Raw genomic sequence first — 15,041 nt, 5'->3', positions numbered from 1 at the left:
TTCATTCTCCTTCTCCACGTCTCTCACGTAGTACCTTTTCAGCAAATTGACGTGGTATGTCCTTCTGGTGTTGTCTATATTAATGACGTAATTATTCGGACCCGTGACATCTTTCACTTCAAAAGGACCCTGCCACTTCAATTCCAGTTTGTTATGTTTCGTGGGCAGTAAGAGCAATACTTTATCTCCCTTTTCAAATGACCTTACTTTGGCCTTTTTGTCAAAATGTGCCTTGTAACGCGAGGATGAATACTGCAGGTTATCGTGTGCTGCCTTCACAGTATTCTCTATCTTTTCCCTTAAATCGACTACGTATTGATACGTCGTTTTCACATCCGGGTCTTCTATGTCTTCGGTCCATAGTTCCCGTAATATTTTCATCGGTCCTCTCACAGGCCTTCCAAATAAGAGCTCAAACGGAGAGAAACCAAGAGATTCCTGAGGAGCCTCCCTGTATGAAAATAATGCAGCATTGATGTATCTGTCCCAGTCTGAGGGTCGCTCTGCAGCCAACCTCTTGAGCATTCCTTTTAAAGTTCCATTAAATCTCTCTACAAGCCCATTGGCTTGTGGGTGATAAGGACTAGTAGTGATTTGTTTTACGGAGAGCAGTCTGCATACTTCCTTCATCAGGTCTGATGTGAATTGCGTCCCCCTGTCGCTTAGCATCTCCTTAGGTATTCCCGTGCGGCTAAAGATGTCAACCAATCCTTCTGCTACTCTTTCTGTTTCCATACTCTTCAGAGCAATGGCCTCTGGATACCTCGTACAGTAATCCACCACAGTGAGTATATATCGGTTTCCTCTATCTGATGCCGGCATGATGGGGCCAATTAGATCCACTGCTACCCGACTGAAGGGTTCATCGATGAGCGGAACTTTAGTAAGAGGGACCTTAGGGGTGATTCCTCTCGGAGCTGACCTTTGACACTGGTCGCAAGACTGACAAAATCTCATGACATCCTCCCAAATATTTGGCCAGTAAAAATTACTCAGTATTCGATCTGTCGTTTTCTTTGCCGCGAGATGTCCAGAGAGTACACTTTCATGGGCCAACCGCATGACTGAATTACGCAGGCATTTTGGTACGACAACTTGCTTTACCAAATCCCCGTGCTCAACCCTTGGAGATTGAAAATAGCGGATCAGCAAACCTCTGTCATAGGCATACCAACTGGTATTACTCTTGCCTGTGTTTCTTACCTCTCCTCTGGTAGCAGCATCCCTCGCAGCTTTTAGTGTGATGTCATGCTTTTGTTTCTCCTTTAGTTCGTCGACGCTTACACCTGTCTCTATAGATGGAGCTGTGACCAAGTCTTTGATCTTGCGTTCACGTTGCCCTCGTGTTTGTACGGCGCTCAGTTCATCTCCATGACCCAATTCCTGCTCGTCAGTAATTGTTTTTACATGCATTCCTGGGCATTTGGCCCCTTCAATATTCCCAAGTATAACGTCATGCAATGGGGATTCTAACTCGACGACTGACAATCTCCCGGTAAAATAGGGGCATTCCAAATAAGCTTCACCGTGTGGTGCGGAAATAGCCTCTCCGTTAGCCAAGTAGATCAGGACCTTTTTATTCCAGTCATCCTTACTCTTGTTTATCAGTCCTTTTCTGACGATGACACAACTACTGCCGCTATCACGTAACACCTTCACCTTTTTCCCATTCAACCATCCGGCGGCCACCGGCATTACAGGTGCGACTGGCACATGTCCTGAGCACGCTGCAGAAATCATTGGCATCTCACATCCGCACTTTAATTCCACCTTGTCATGTCTCAAACATTTCTGTGGTTCATGATCTTCTGTGATCGCGGAGACTTGTTCTATACCGGTAGGTGCCTTCCTGTCTTCGTGCCTCTTCTTCTCACGGCAATCTTTTATTAAGTGTCCTTTTCGCCGACAGTAATAACAAAAGGGACTCTCGACCACAGCAGCAGCTTGCTTCTTTTGTCGACAATCTCGTGCCATATGTCCTGGCCGTTTACAGTTGTGGCAAACCATTTGGCTAGCGAAGCGGGTAGTGTCCTTCATTACGTTGTTTCGACTACTTTCATTGACGTTCTTTGATTTTTCTTGAGCCACTCCACTTTTGGAAAATGTTCCTGCGACACCGTGCGCTTCAATGTACTTTTCTCCTAAATCTATTACTTCCCTTGCTGTCTTCGGTTGTCTTTCTTTTATGAAAATCGTCAAATCCCGACCGCAGACACTGACAAGCTGTTCCTTCAATATCATATCCAGAATGTCAGCAACTGAGTCCTTCCTTTTCCCCGACAACTCAATCCATTTTTCCATATAACTCTCCAATCTAGTCGCAAACTGGCTAAAACGCTCCCCTTGTTCCGGTCTACTCTTCCTAAATTTTTCATTGAATCCATCATCCGTTAGATTATAACGTCTCAATAAAGCCGCTTTTACTACCCCATAATCGATGGCATCTTCATCACTCAGTCGAGTGTAGACGTCCAGTGCTTTCCCTTTGAGAAGTGCAGACAACTGGATTGCCCAATCCCTGCATTCCCAGCCGTTGACTTTAGCGTATCTCTCGAAACGGAGCAGATAGCTGTCCATATGATCCTTGTTTTCGTCAAAACATGGAAGTCGAGGACTCTTAACAGTAGGAGCATGAGTAAATGATCGAATGTCACTTGTCATACTGTCGTTGTTGGAGGAAGCCTGACACTCCGACTTTAACCTAAGCAGTTCAAGCTCTTTCTCCATCAGAGCTTCTTGTCTTTGAGCTCGTGCTCTGCTTATCTCCTCCTCTTCTTTGGCACGTTCTCTCTCCTTCTCTTTTCTCTCTTCATCTTCTTGTAACTGGGCTGTCACCCAAGCACGGAGATCTTCACCCCTTAACTCCAATTTTTCTCCAAGTTTAATTAATCTTTCCACATCCATCTCTAGGACAATTAATCAAACCAATTCAAATTCAAATAAACAAACTTCAATATGTTTATCAACACTGTTGCCGTAATTGTTACTTTCACGTAGAATAAAGTGGTACTACAAGTAACCTTATAACGATACGCGTCAATATAATCCCTACACGGAATCAAAACAGGCAACTAATACCGATCCCTACATGGAACCCAACATTGATCTATATAGACTCAGATAATACATAGAATCAAACTACTGATTTATTACAGGTCCTCACACGGAACCAACCAAATCTTCACCCAGATTCAATTACAGAATCAACAAAATATCTTCACCCAGATTCTTACACAGAATCAATACCTTGACTTACTATATGTGCATAGAGAGTCAAAACAAATGATTTAATACAGATCCTCACACGGGACCAACACAATCTTCACCCAGATTCCTACACGGAATCAAATTACCCCAACAACCACCTTCGTTCCTTACAAAAGGGAGAGGGGGGACAATGGAGGCTTCACAGCGCGAGTACCGCTTTCAACAAGATATGAAGTGAATAGAAAAGTGCCAGAAGACAATAGAGAATAAAAATTTTTCGCGGCGGTGGTGGGGTTTGAACCTGCGACCTTATTGGTACGACAACTCCGCCTGGCAGGTGAGAGCGTGGCTCTACCGTGTGAGCTATCCACGAACACAAAAATATTCGTTTCAAACTCAAAGTCATTACTAGATCCCTCTCTCACCCACTTCTTGAGACCGCCGATTCGTTCGTACACCACCATCGCGAATAATTTTGACCAGCAGTTAAGCCTAATAGCCAATATTCTCAACACAAACATATAACATAGAAACGATTGAGACATTGAGTATGCTCCGGTGTATGGGGTGAATTTTTAATTCAGAAAAGTGAGTGGAGCAGGCACTTATGTTTCGCGCTAAGTCAGTGATCCGTATCACTATGACAGATGACTGACAACGTATAACCGAACAAGTGAAAATTACCAGAATAACTTGTATTACACCTTGCGTATAATGACAGTCTTATAACCATTAAATGGATACCAATTTGCTTTAAGCCCCAAAGATAGTATCTATCTCAAGTTTGAAACAACTCCCTAACCTGTCTCAACAATTGTTTGGTCGCGATGTCTCTTGAATGCACAACAATAAGAATCCCACTTCTGACACCAAATTATGTCACAAAGTGCGCACGTAAACCGTATGCTTATGTAGCGCAGTTTGCAACCTTGTTTATGTGTGCTATATTCAAGCTACGACATCGATCAATAACCAAACACAATACGTTGATAAAGGTTTTGAAGCTAAATGAAGATATATTTTATTACAATATAACAAAGATATTATGAGATATAAAGATGAAATGATAGATGTAATAAGTATGAAATCAAATGGATGGATGACAAATTGATGGAGATGGTGTGATGATGAATATGATATGAAAGCGATATGAAAATATATAATTAAATCAATTAATTATCAATACTTTACCAAACCGCTACCACATCAGACAATCTCACAGATAGGTTGCAACCATCACAGTCATACAGGCAACTAATAATTAACTAACTAACTAAACACAATCCAGACGTGTAGAAGAAAGCCAAAAGAGTGTCCTTGATATTCAACAAAAACTGTAAGGTTGTTCTAATATTGTTAATTTGTCTCTTCTTGAAATTGTTCTGATTTCACAGTATTCATAAACAGATCAATTGTTTCTCAATGTTCTGATATTAAAATAAGCAAATGGTTCTTCACAGGTAACTTATAAAACAGGCAAATGTTCAGTTTCTATTAGGGTCAAGCTATGAGTGTATAGCCTAAAGTTGGCTTGTTAAAGCCCAGCCTCCAACGGCTCATTCACTTTAAAGAAAGAAAATGATTTTGTTATAATATGATAATCATACGAATATAACTCTATCTATATTCGAACTCACTCAATATGTTTACTTTAAATGAGTAAATATTATTTTACTTTAACAAATCAATTTATTAATGTTGATTAATATTGCTTTACTTTGTAGATATGAAATAATAATGCTTTATAGCAAGAAAAGCTTATTTTCTTTACAACAAGAATATATTACACAATTAATTTCATTATCTGATTAATTAATTGAGAATCAAAATTTAAAGTGATATTATGATATTGATATCAAAACACAATCATAATTGTAATCACAACATATTATTCAAAATCTCACCAGAGCCGAACATATTATTGAAATCACAAATTAAGTCTACACAAGACTTTAATCAAACTCTACACAAGAGTTATAACACAACTTGATTCAGCTCAAACTTTGAGCACCACAAAGTCTACACAAGACTTAAATCACACTCTACACAAGAGTTAACACAAAACGTGTTTCAGCTCGAACTTTGAGCACTACAAAGTCTACACAAGACTTTAATCCAACTCTACACAAGAGTTAAACAAATGAGCCTAAAAGACTCCGCTGTGGTTATCGCTTAGAGACTATGAGCCTAAAAGACTCCGCTGTCTGGTCTCTTTTGAGACAATGAGCCTAAAAGACTCCGCTGAGTGGTCTGAAGAAACTGCTCAAAACTCTGGCATTTATAGGCAAAAATCAAGCAAACGAAGCAAAATTCTACCCACACAACCGGATGTTAGTCATATCCGTAAACATCTGAAATTCCTTAAAACTCCCCCAGATTCCATAATCATGGACAACAACAACCCATCCTGATACCGGACATCCTCATATCAAGGATAAATAAATTCGTCAGCCCCATAGTTACGAGATATCAATCAAGCCATACCATAACAAAGTCACTCCCGTAGAATACAGGGATCCTACTTTGCTTATAAGTTTACGGAGAAAACAAGATTGATGCCTTTCTCACAATAACACCCACACTACGTAGTTTAATTCAAACTTCCGGGCCATAGGTGCATGATCTGATAAGACCTGTATCAACAAAAGAAGGGTTGTTCCGGAGGGATTACAATAACAACAACAACTAATACTACGACGACGTACATCCTGTCGTAAACTGACGCCTACACGGAAGCATTTCGTTACACCATAGTTGGGGGAAATTTTATTGGAACATCAGCATAGATTGAATTATTTTATAGTGAGATTCTGTTGGGATTGGATTGGATTGGATTGTTGGGTATCGACATGATTGAAATCCAAGATGTTCCAGCGAGCCAGCACCCATGGCCTTGGTCGAGGAAATCCGGTACTACAGCACGACGGAGATATCCGTCGGGCTATGTGGTCTTGTGGTATGACACTCGCTTTCGGATCGGAAGGTCCTGGGTTCGAGCCTCGCTCGACGCATAGTTGAGTCTTTTTGAAAAGGCTATTTACTCACATTCCCTCGCCGTACTCAGGTATAAAATGAGTACCTGGCCGTTTACACCGTTGTCTATGTTGAGAAAAAAATTGTAATATTGACTAACAGGCGTCAAGTCTCGTTCTACATGTTACGTGTTGCTGTTGGTCAGGGACCCCTCTGTAAAGCGCTTTGAGCACGTTTAGTGTATATTGTGCTATATAAATGCTCAAGCTCAAGCACGGAGATATCCAACGAACCCTTCATTATCACCGACTTATTTGTCTTTATCTATAAGAAGATGTTCATTACCCATGGGTCGAACTTCGTCAATGCCAGCGTTTTGGGTGGCACCACGCAATGCAACTTACTCGGAATGATTCCTCAATACCAGTGTTAATTGATAGCTACCTTGTGGATAGGACATTTGGTTGTCTCAAGGCGCTTCCATTACAGATCTAATTAGCTACTTTATCAAAGCTGGGTGTACAGATTGGTCAATATAAATGCCAACACTATTACAGGTTCTATCTTTTCTTTTCTGTTTTATTGTATTGTATTATATCATATTCTATTATATTATATTATATTATATTATATTATATTATATTATATTATATTATATTATATTATATTATACTATATTATATTATATTATATAATATTATGTCATATTTCAATTGATTAATAAATAAATTAGTTTATTTATTTTCATTCATTGTCAGAGAGTGGAACATGACCATCACCAAGGTATGCTGTATAGGCGCCGGCTACGTAGGAGGTCCGTCCTGTGCCGTAATAGCTCACAAATGTCCCAACCTACAGGTCACAGTAGTCGATTTGAGTGCCCAGCGCATCGCGGAGTGGAACTCGGATAATTTGCCCATTTTTGAGGTAAGAATTTTATTTTTCTAAGCTGTTTTAATTTGGCTTTGATTTTGATTTATTTTATGCTAGCTGCTTTTTCATTTTTAATTTTTATTTTTTTAAATTTGTTAGTGTCATTATTTGACAAATTATTAAATTATTTAGATTGGTAAACGGCACTGAGTCTAATCATGACATTGGATTGTACATTTTTATTACTAGTTTCAAAGTTCTGTTATTGCTTATGCCAATTATTATTATTATTATTATTATTATTATTATTATTATTATTATTATTATTATTATTATTATTATTATTATTATTATTATTATTATTATTATTATTATTATTATTATCATCATCATCATCATCATCATCATCATCATCATCATCATCATCATCATCATCATCATCATCATCATCATCATTATTATTATTATTAACTCCAGCCTCGCATTGATTTGCTCCTGATTTGATCTAATTTGGATTTCCCCCAAAAAGTTTTCCCCTCGGATTTATGTTTTGCACCATTAAAGGGATAAGAATCTAAAAAAACCCAACCTATTTTGCTTCCTTTTACATAAACCTGCCAAATACGTATTCGTATTAGTCCATATTTGGTGAGTCGGATTATTTCATCAAGATTTTTTTAAAAATTCAAATAAAATTCGGACTTAATGTGAAAATTTGACATAAAGTATTTTTGCTTTACTCCCTAATCATATTGTTTCCAGTTGGAACCCCTCTTTCACTGTTCTGAATAATTTACGATTTATGTCAAAGAAAATGAAAACCTTCAATCCTTGGTTGAAACAATTATAACCCTCCCCCTCCCAAGAAGAAAAAAAAAACAACAAGAGAGAGAGAGAGAGAGAGAGAGAGAGAGAGAGAGAGAGAGAGAGAGAGAGAGAGAGAGAGAGAGAGAGAGAGAGAGAGAGAGAGACCCAACAAAAACAAAGACAAATTGTTAAAACCCCTACAAAATAACAAACGCAAAAATATTGGCTATTTTGTTTGTTGCTAATTCCAAGTTGATTCTATCAGCCATTATAATATTATAGATATTATATTATTACAGGTTTCGGATTTGTAAAACAATAGGTGAATGGTAATGCACTAATTTAAAAACTTATCTTACGTATTAATTACCAAATTATGTAATTCATTTAATAATATTAAAAAAGATGTTTATTGCTCTTTGAATTCAGATTTGAATGAAAATGTGACATTATCGGAGTCCGTCATGTTGTTATAATTTGTTTGTGTCGGATGATAATGAAGACGTTGATGATGATGATGATGATGATGATGATGATGATGATGATGATGATGACGATGATGACGATGATGGTGATCATTGTGATGACGATTATAAATACAACTATTCCACCGATTATCACACCTTTTCTTATTTTGTTTATTATACTATATATATATATATATCCTAGTTCATTTGAATGACAGTTTATGACAAACAGAATGAAAACAAATTTATATCCAGGAATTAGAGACCATGCTATATCTTAGAAAACTAATTCAAATATCAAAACAAAGCTAATTAGCTTGAAAGCAAGACTTGTCAAAATGAAGGCCCAAGGTCCAGAGTTTGTGTAATAATGGGAAAAGATTTTTAAAAATACAATTGGTTGTAACCATAGGATAAAACCCAAGTTTATCACAGTATTAAGTTCTCTGTGCAAGATCAAAAACAGGTCAAGCTTTCCATTTAATATTGGGAAGACGAGTTAACTTCTAAAATAAAAAGAACCAAACCAAAAACAAGGCAAAAACAAAAAAAACCCCAAAAAAACAAAGACCCTCCCCCCTCCCACCTAAAATAATAACAACCCCCCCCCCTCAATAAAAACAAACCAAGGAACAATCAAAATAATATGGCGTCAGGAGATCAAACCTTTTGTTTTTCTGTGGTATTTCTAACCAATGCTTTGCTGAATGAGCCAAAGGGTTTTCAATCTCCTGATACAAAATGATTTGAAAATTGGGTTTTTACAGTTATTTGTAGACTTTAAAAGATAAAAAAAGAACATTTGTTCGCCACCCCTAGAAGAAAACCCAAGTTTGTCATCAAGTAATTTCTACTAAATCTGAGTTAAACCGAATTTCCCATTTACACTTGGCACGGCATGATGGCCAGTTGATTAATCTTTCTCTTCTTTTTTTTTCCAGCCCAGTCTAGACAAGGTAGTGAAGGCATGCAGGGGACGCAATTTGTTTTTCTCAACAGATGTAGAGAAGGGAATCCAAGAGGCTGAACTTATATTTATCTGTGTTAATACTCCTACAAAGACATTTGGATTGGGAAAGGTAGGGAATGTATAGGATACTCTAGATAACTAGATGGTTGAATTGAAGAATTAGAGGGAATTGACTCATGCCCGCACTCTCCCTCCCTCCCTCCCTCTCTCTCAATCTCTCTCTCTCTCTCTCTCTCTCTCTCTCTCTCTCTCTCTCTCTCTCTCTCTCTATCTCTCTCTCTCTCTCTCTCTCTCTCTCTCTCTCTCTCTTTCTCTCTCTCTCTTTCACACACACACAGAGACAAACACACACCCATTACATACACATACACCCATTACATACACACACACACACAAATGCGCATGAGTGCAAACAGACCACTGCGTGGCATTTTCCCCTCTGAGCGGTATTTCAGTGCTAGGTCAACCTGACCCCATTAGTGGGGTCAGCCCATGGGAAGAACAGGTAGCGGTCAGGAGGAATCTGTGATGCCGCTGATGGTAATTAATTGTTGCAATATTTTATGGTATTGCTCAGTTGCTAACACAAATATGAAAATTGTTCCCTCACCACAATCATATGCCATGGTTGATAGTAATTGAGAGCGTGGCTCTACCTTTTGAGCTATCCACGAACACAAAATATTCGTTTCAAACCCAAAGTCATTTCTAGATCCCTCTCTCACCCACTTCTTGAGATCGCCGATTCGTTCGCCACCATCGCGAAGTAATTTTGACCAGCAGTTAAGCTTAATAGCCAATATTCTCATCACAAACATATAACATAGAAACGATTGAGACATTGAGTATGCTCCGGTGTATGGGGTGAATTTTTAATTCAGAAAAGTGAGTGGAGCAGGCACTTATGTTGGTAACAACAAGATATGAAGTGAGTAGAAAAGTGCCAGAAGACAATAGAGAATAAAAAATTTTTTCGCGGCGGTGGTGGGGTTTGAACCTGCGACCTTATTGGTACGACAACTCCGCCTGGCAGGTGAGAGCGTGGCTCTACCGTGTGAGCTATCCACGAACACAAAATATTCGTTTCAAACCCAAAGTCATTTCTAGATCCCTCTCTCACCCACTTCTTGAGATCGCCGATTCGTTCGCCACCATCGCGAAGTAATTTTGACCAGCAGTTAAGCTTAATAGCCAATATTCTCATCACAAACATATAACATAGAAACGATTGAGACATTGAGTATGCTCCGGTGTATGGGGTGAATTTTTAATTCAGAAAAGTGAGTGGAGCAGGCACTTATGTTGGTAACAACAAGATATGAAGTGAGTAGAAAAGTGCCAGAAGACAATAGAGAATAAAAAAATTTTTCGCGGCGGTGGTGGGGTTTGAACCTGCGACCTTATTGGTACGACAACTCCGCCTGGCAGGTGAGAGCGTGGCTCTACCGTGTGAGCTATCCACGAACACAAAATATTCGTTTCAAACCCAAAGTCATTTCTAGATCCCTCTCTCACCCACTTCTTGAGATCGCCGATTCGTTCGCCACCATCGCGAAGTAATTTTGACCAGCAGTTAAGCTTAATAGCCAATATTCTCATCACAAACATATAACATAGAAACGATTGAGACATTGAGTATGCTCCGGTGTATGGGGTGAATTTTTAATTCAGAAAAGTGAGTGGAGCAGGCACCTATGTTGGTAACAACAAGAAAAAATTTTTTATTCTCTATTGTCTTCTGGCACTTTTCTACTCACTTCATATCTTGTTGTTACCAACATAAGTGCCTGCTCCACTCACTTTTCTGAATTAAAAATTCACCCCATACACCGGAGCATACTCAATGTCTCAATCGTTTCTATGTTATATGTTTGTGATGAGAATATTGGCTATTAAGCTTAACTGCTGGTCAAAATTACTTCGCGATGGTGGCGAACGAATCGGCGATCTCAAGAAGTGGGTGAGAGAGGGATCTAGAAATGACTTTGGGTTTGAAACGAATATTTTGTGTTCGTGGATAGCTCACACGGTAGAGCCACGCTCTCACCTGCCAGGCGGAGTTGTCGTACCAATAAGGTCGCAGGTTCAAACCCCACCACCGCCGCGAAAAATTTTTTTATTCTCTATTGTCTTCTGGCACTTTTCTACTCACTTCATATCTTGTTGTTACCAACATAAGTGCCTGCTCCACTCACTTTTCTGAATTAAAAATTCACCCCATACACCGGAGCATACTCAATGTCTCAATCGTTTCTATGTTATATGTTTGTGATGAGAATATTGGCTATTAAGCTTAACTGCTGGTCAAAATTACTTCGCGATGGTGGCGAACGAATCGGCGATCTCAAGAAGTGGGTGAGAGAGGGATCTAGAAATGACTTTGGGTTTGAAACGAATATTTTGTGTTCGTGGATAGCTCACACGGTAGAGCCACGCTCTCACCTGCCAGGCGGAGTTGTCGTACCAATAAGGTCGCAGGTTCAAACCCCACCACCGCCGCGAAAAAATTTTTTATTCTCTATTGTCTTCTGGCACTTTTCTACTCACTTCATATCTTGTTGTTACCAACATAAGTGCCTGCTCCACTCACTTTTCTGAATTAAAAATTCACCCCATACACCGGAGCATACTCAATGTCTCAATCGTTTCTATGTTATATGTTTGTGATGAGAATATTGGCTATTAAGCTTAACTGCTGGTCAAAATTACTTCGCGATGGCGGCGAACGAATCGGCGATCTCAAGAAGTGGGTGAGAGAGGGATCTAGAAATGACTTTGGGTTTGAAACGAATATTTTGTGTTCGTGGATAGCTCACACGGTAGAGCCACGCTCTCACCTGCCAGGCGGAGTTGTCGTACCAATAAGGTCGCAGGTTCAAACCCCACCACCGCCGCGAAAAAAATTTTTATTCTCTATTGTCTTCTGGCACTTTTCTACTCACTTCATATCTTGTTGTTACCAACATAAGTGCCTGCTCCACTCACTTTTCTGAATTAAAAATTCACCCCATACACCGGAGCATACTCAATGTCTCAATCGTTTCTATGTTACATGTTTGTGATGAGAATATTGGCTATTAAGCTTAACTGCTGGTCAAAATTACTTCGCGATGGTGGCGAACGAATCGGCGATCTCAAGAAGTGGGTGAGAGAGGGATCTAGAAATGACTTTGGGTTTGAAACGAATATTTTGTGTTCGTGGATAGCTCACACGGTAGAGCCACGCTCTCACCTGCCAGGCGGAGTTGTCGTACCAATAAGGTCGCAGGTTCAAACCCCACCACCGCCGCGAAAAAATTTTTTATTCTCTATTGTCTTCTGGCACTTTTCTACTCACTTTATATCTTGTTGTTACCAACATAAGTGCCTGCTCCACTCACTTTTTTGATAGTAATGTATCCTCTTAAGACTGCTCATAAGAGAGGTGTCAATTTAGTGGTTTTTGAGCTATCAATGAAATTAATTTGTTGTAATTTGCATATCAATAATTTAATTCCCAACGGCAGAAAATGATTGAAACAAGCATCATTATAAAGTAAAATTGATGATCTTGACACATGCCAAGTTTTGTTGTCCGGGCAGTAAAACTTTAAAAGAAATGAATTTTTTATTGTAAATTTCATATTTGGCATGACTTGGTGAGATCCTTATTTTCTCTCCCATAGTATTCCATGCCATGAATTATGTCCAAATATCAGTTTAGGAATAAAATATAAACCATTAGACGAAAATAATACTAATATTATTTTTTAAGCATTTAACTGATTTAAATATGAGTTTTGGGCACATTTGAAAGCCAACTTTTTAATGGCTTGATAACTTTTTTCTATACTTAAATCCCTTACGATTCAAGTCAAATTTGTTTTTTTTTTATTACTGTTAGGCATTATAGTTTGAAGATGTATACGGTACTGCTTTTGTGTGGTTGTCTCAGGAAATGCCGACTTTATAGTGTCATATAGGTGTCCATGTTTAGGGTATTCTTGCATGTTGAATAAGTAATATAATGTAAGGTCAAGTTCTCCTTTTGTGCATAAGTGAATGTGTTAACTTTTTATAGACTGAAGCGTCCAGATATATATATGGCAGTGATATCCCAAAAATTAAATAAATGATCTTGCTGTGGTATGCCTGTGGTGTTGTACTGATTTGACTCTGATTGTTATTCAGTTGTTTTATCTCTAAATTTGATTGACTGGAGTTCAATGGTATATCAGATGACTCTATAAAACAATGACTAAATGTGTATTCTTGAAGGAAAGGAGATGATTCTATATAACCTGTATCGACAGTGTGTTCGTTTTGAATGTAGTTGGTCAATAAGGAGAAAAAGGTTACGACTTGGAATAAACTATATGCCCTCATAATTTTGAATCCTCTTTTGTCCACATACTATGTCCGTCTGTTTGAGCAAATCATCTAATTTAACAGTACCAGTGGTTAGTGTTAGTTGTAATTGATGATTGTTACTGCAATATTTGTAGCATGTCCAGTAACCTTGTTGGGTGATTGATTTTAATCTTGTAAAGAAGTCATACTTTATAGGCAGATTGATAGTAAATTGAGATATTGACATCATACACAATATTAGTTTTTAGTTTTTACTGGTCAATAAAATATTATCTTTATGAGTTATTTTACCACATAAAGACATAAATCATATCAGTTTACTGTTATGATCAACACAACTGTTTGAGAGGAACGGAATTGGTAAAAACAATATACAGAACTTACTAAACCATGAATAAATCAAGAAAATCAACTGCCAATATGATAATATTGCACAGGAACATAGATGCATATATGTACTTTTGATATTTATTAAAATTCTTGAGATACTGCCGCTGAATTTTGAATAACAAATTTTTTATTTAAGTGCACCATAATTTACAAGCACTTAAAATTAGATCAACAATTTGTGATATTCAAAGAAAACTATTAACCACAAGAATGTCAAATGTTCACTGATGTTTAGAAAGACAACTGATTTTTCAAATCAAAATAATGAAGTGAAAGAGTCTGTTATTGTTTTCCCGCTATACGGACATATTATAAGACCATAAATATCCATAATTGCCCCAATTGGACACGGCACTGCCTGATACCAGTTGAACTCCAATGACCTCATGCAGGTAGCGAGCAGGAAGGGTTATTGGTCCCTTGGGAGTTCCAACTGAAATAGCGCTGATTCCACGCAGTGAGACATGCACAAACTCCCAGATCTTAAGATTGTTGGCTGTGAGAAAATAGAACCTTGTATATGGAAGGCATTTCCAAGTAAAAAATATATACTATAAAATTGTTACAATTGATGATGATGATGATGATGATGGTGATGACGATGTTGTTGTTGTTACACACTGATCTCTGCGTAAGATTCAACCCATCCTCGATGTAATATTCCAACATTGTTGATTCCTTTTTGTCCATCCTCAGGGAAGAGCTCCCGACCTCAAGTACATTGAGTCTGCAGCCAGACGAATTGCTGAGGTATCTCAAGGATCCAAGATTGTGGTGGAGAAGAGCACAGTCCCAGTGAAAGCAGCTGAAAGCATTTCTAATATTCTGTCAGCAAATGTCAAACCAGGTGTACAGTATCAGGTAGGAATGGATGATATTTAAAAAACAAACCAAAAATGTGAGCATTTATATAGTGCAATATCCATTATTTGTGCTCAAAGCGCTTTACAAGGGGCCCCTAGCCAATAACGACACTTAACATTTAGGACAAGACATGACGCCTG

At 38.4% G+C, this 15,041-nt stretch overlaps 1 protein-coding gene across 6 annotated transcripts in view; it reads left to right on the top strand.

The window, feature by feature from the left end:
- Nucleotides 1-15,041, top strand: part of LOC144970815 (UDP-glucose 6-dehydrogenase-like) — a 63,331-nt gene that overhangs the window by 35,983 nt on the left and 12,307 nt on the right. For all 6 annotated transcript variants that reach the window (XM_078910850.1, XM_078910852.1, XM_078910853.1 and 3 more), the window contains 3 exons: nucleotides 6,939-7,107; nucleotides 9,269-9,406; nucleotides 14,734-14,898. In XM_078910850.1, coding sequence (XP_078766976.1) covers nucleotides 6,939-7,107; nucleotides 9,269-9,406; nucleotides 14,734-14,898 — 472 coding nt within the window. The remainder of the gene's footprint in view (nucleotides 1-6,938; nucleotides 7,108-9,268; nucleotides 9,407-14,733; nucleotides 14,899-15,041) is intronic.

Source organism: Berghia stephanieae, chromosome 4 (genome assembly GCF_034508935.2).
Source record: "Berghia stephanieae isolate SIO BIC M18660-M18661 chromosome 4, UCSD_Bste_1.3, whole genome shotgun sequence".
NCBI classification, from domain to species: Eukaryota; Metazoa; Mollusca; class Gastropoda; order Nudibranchia; family Aeolidiidae; genus Berghia; species Berghia stephanieae.
The sequence above is the reverse complement of the archived record's forward strand: the minus strand, read 5'-3'. Positions and strand labels throughout refer to the sequence as shown.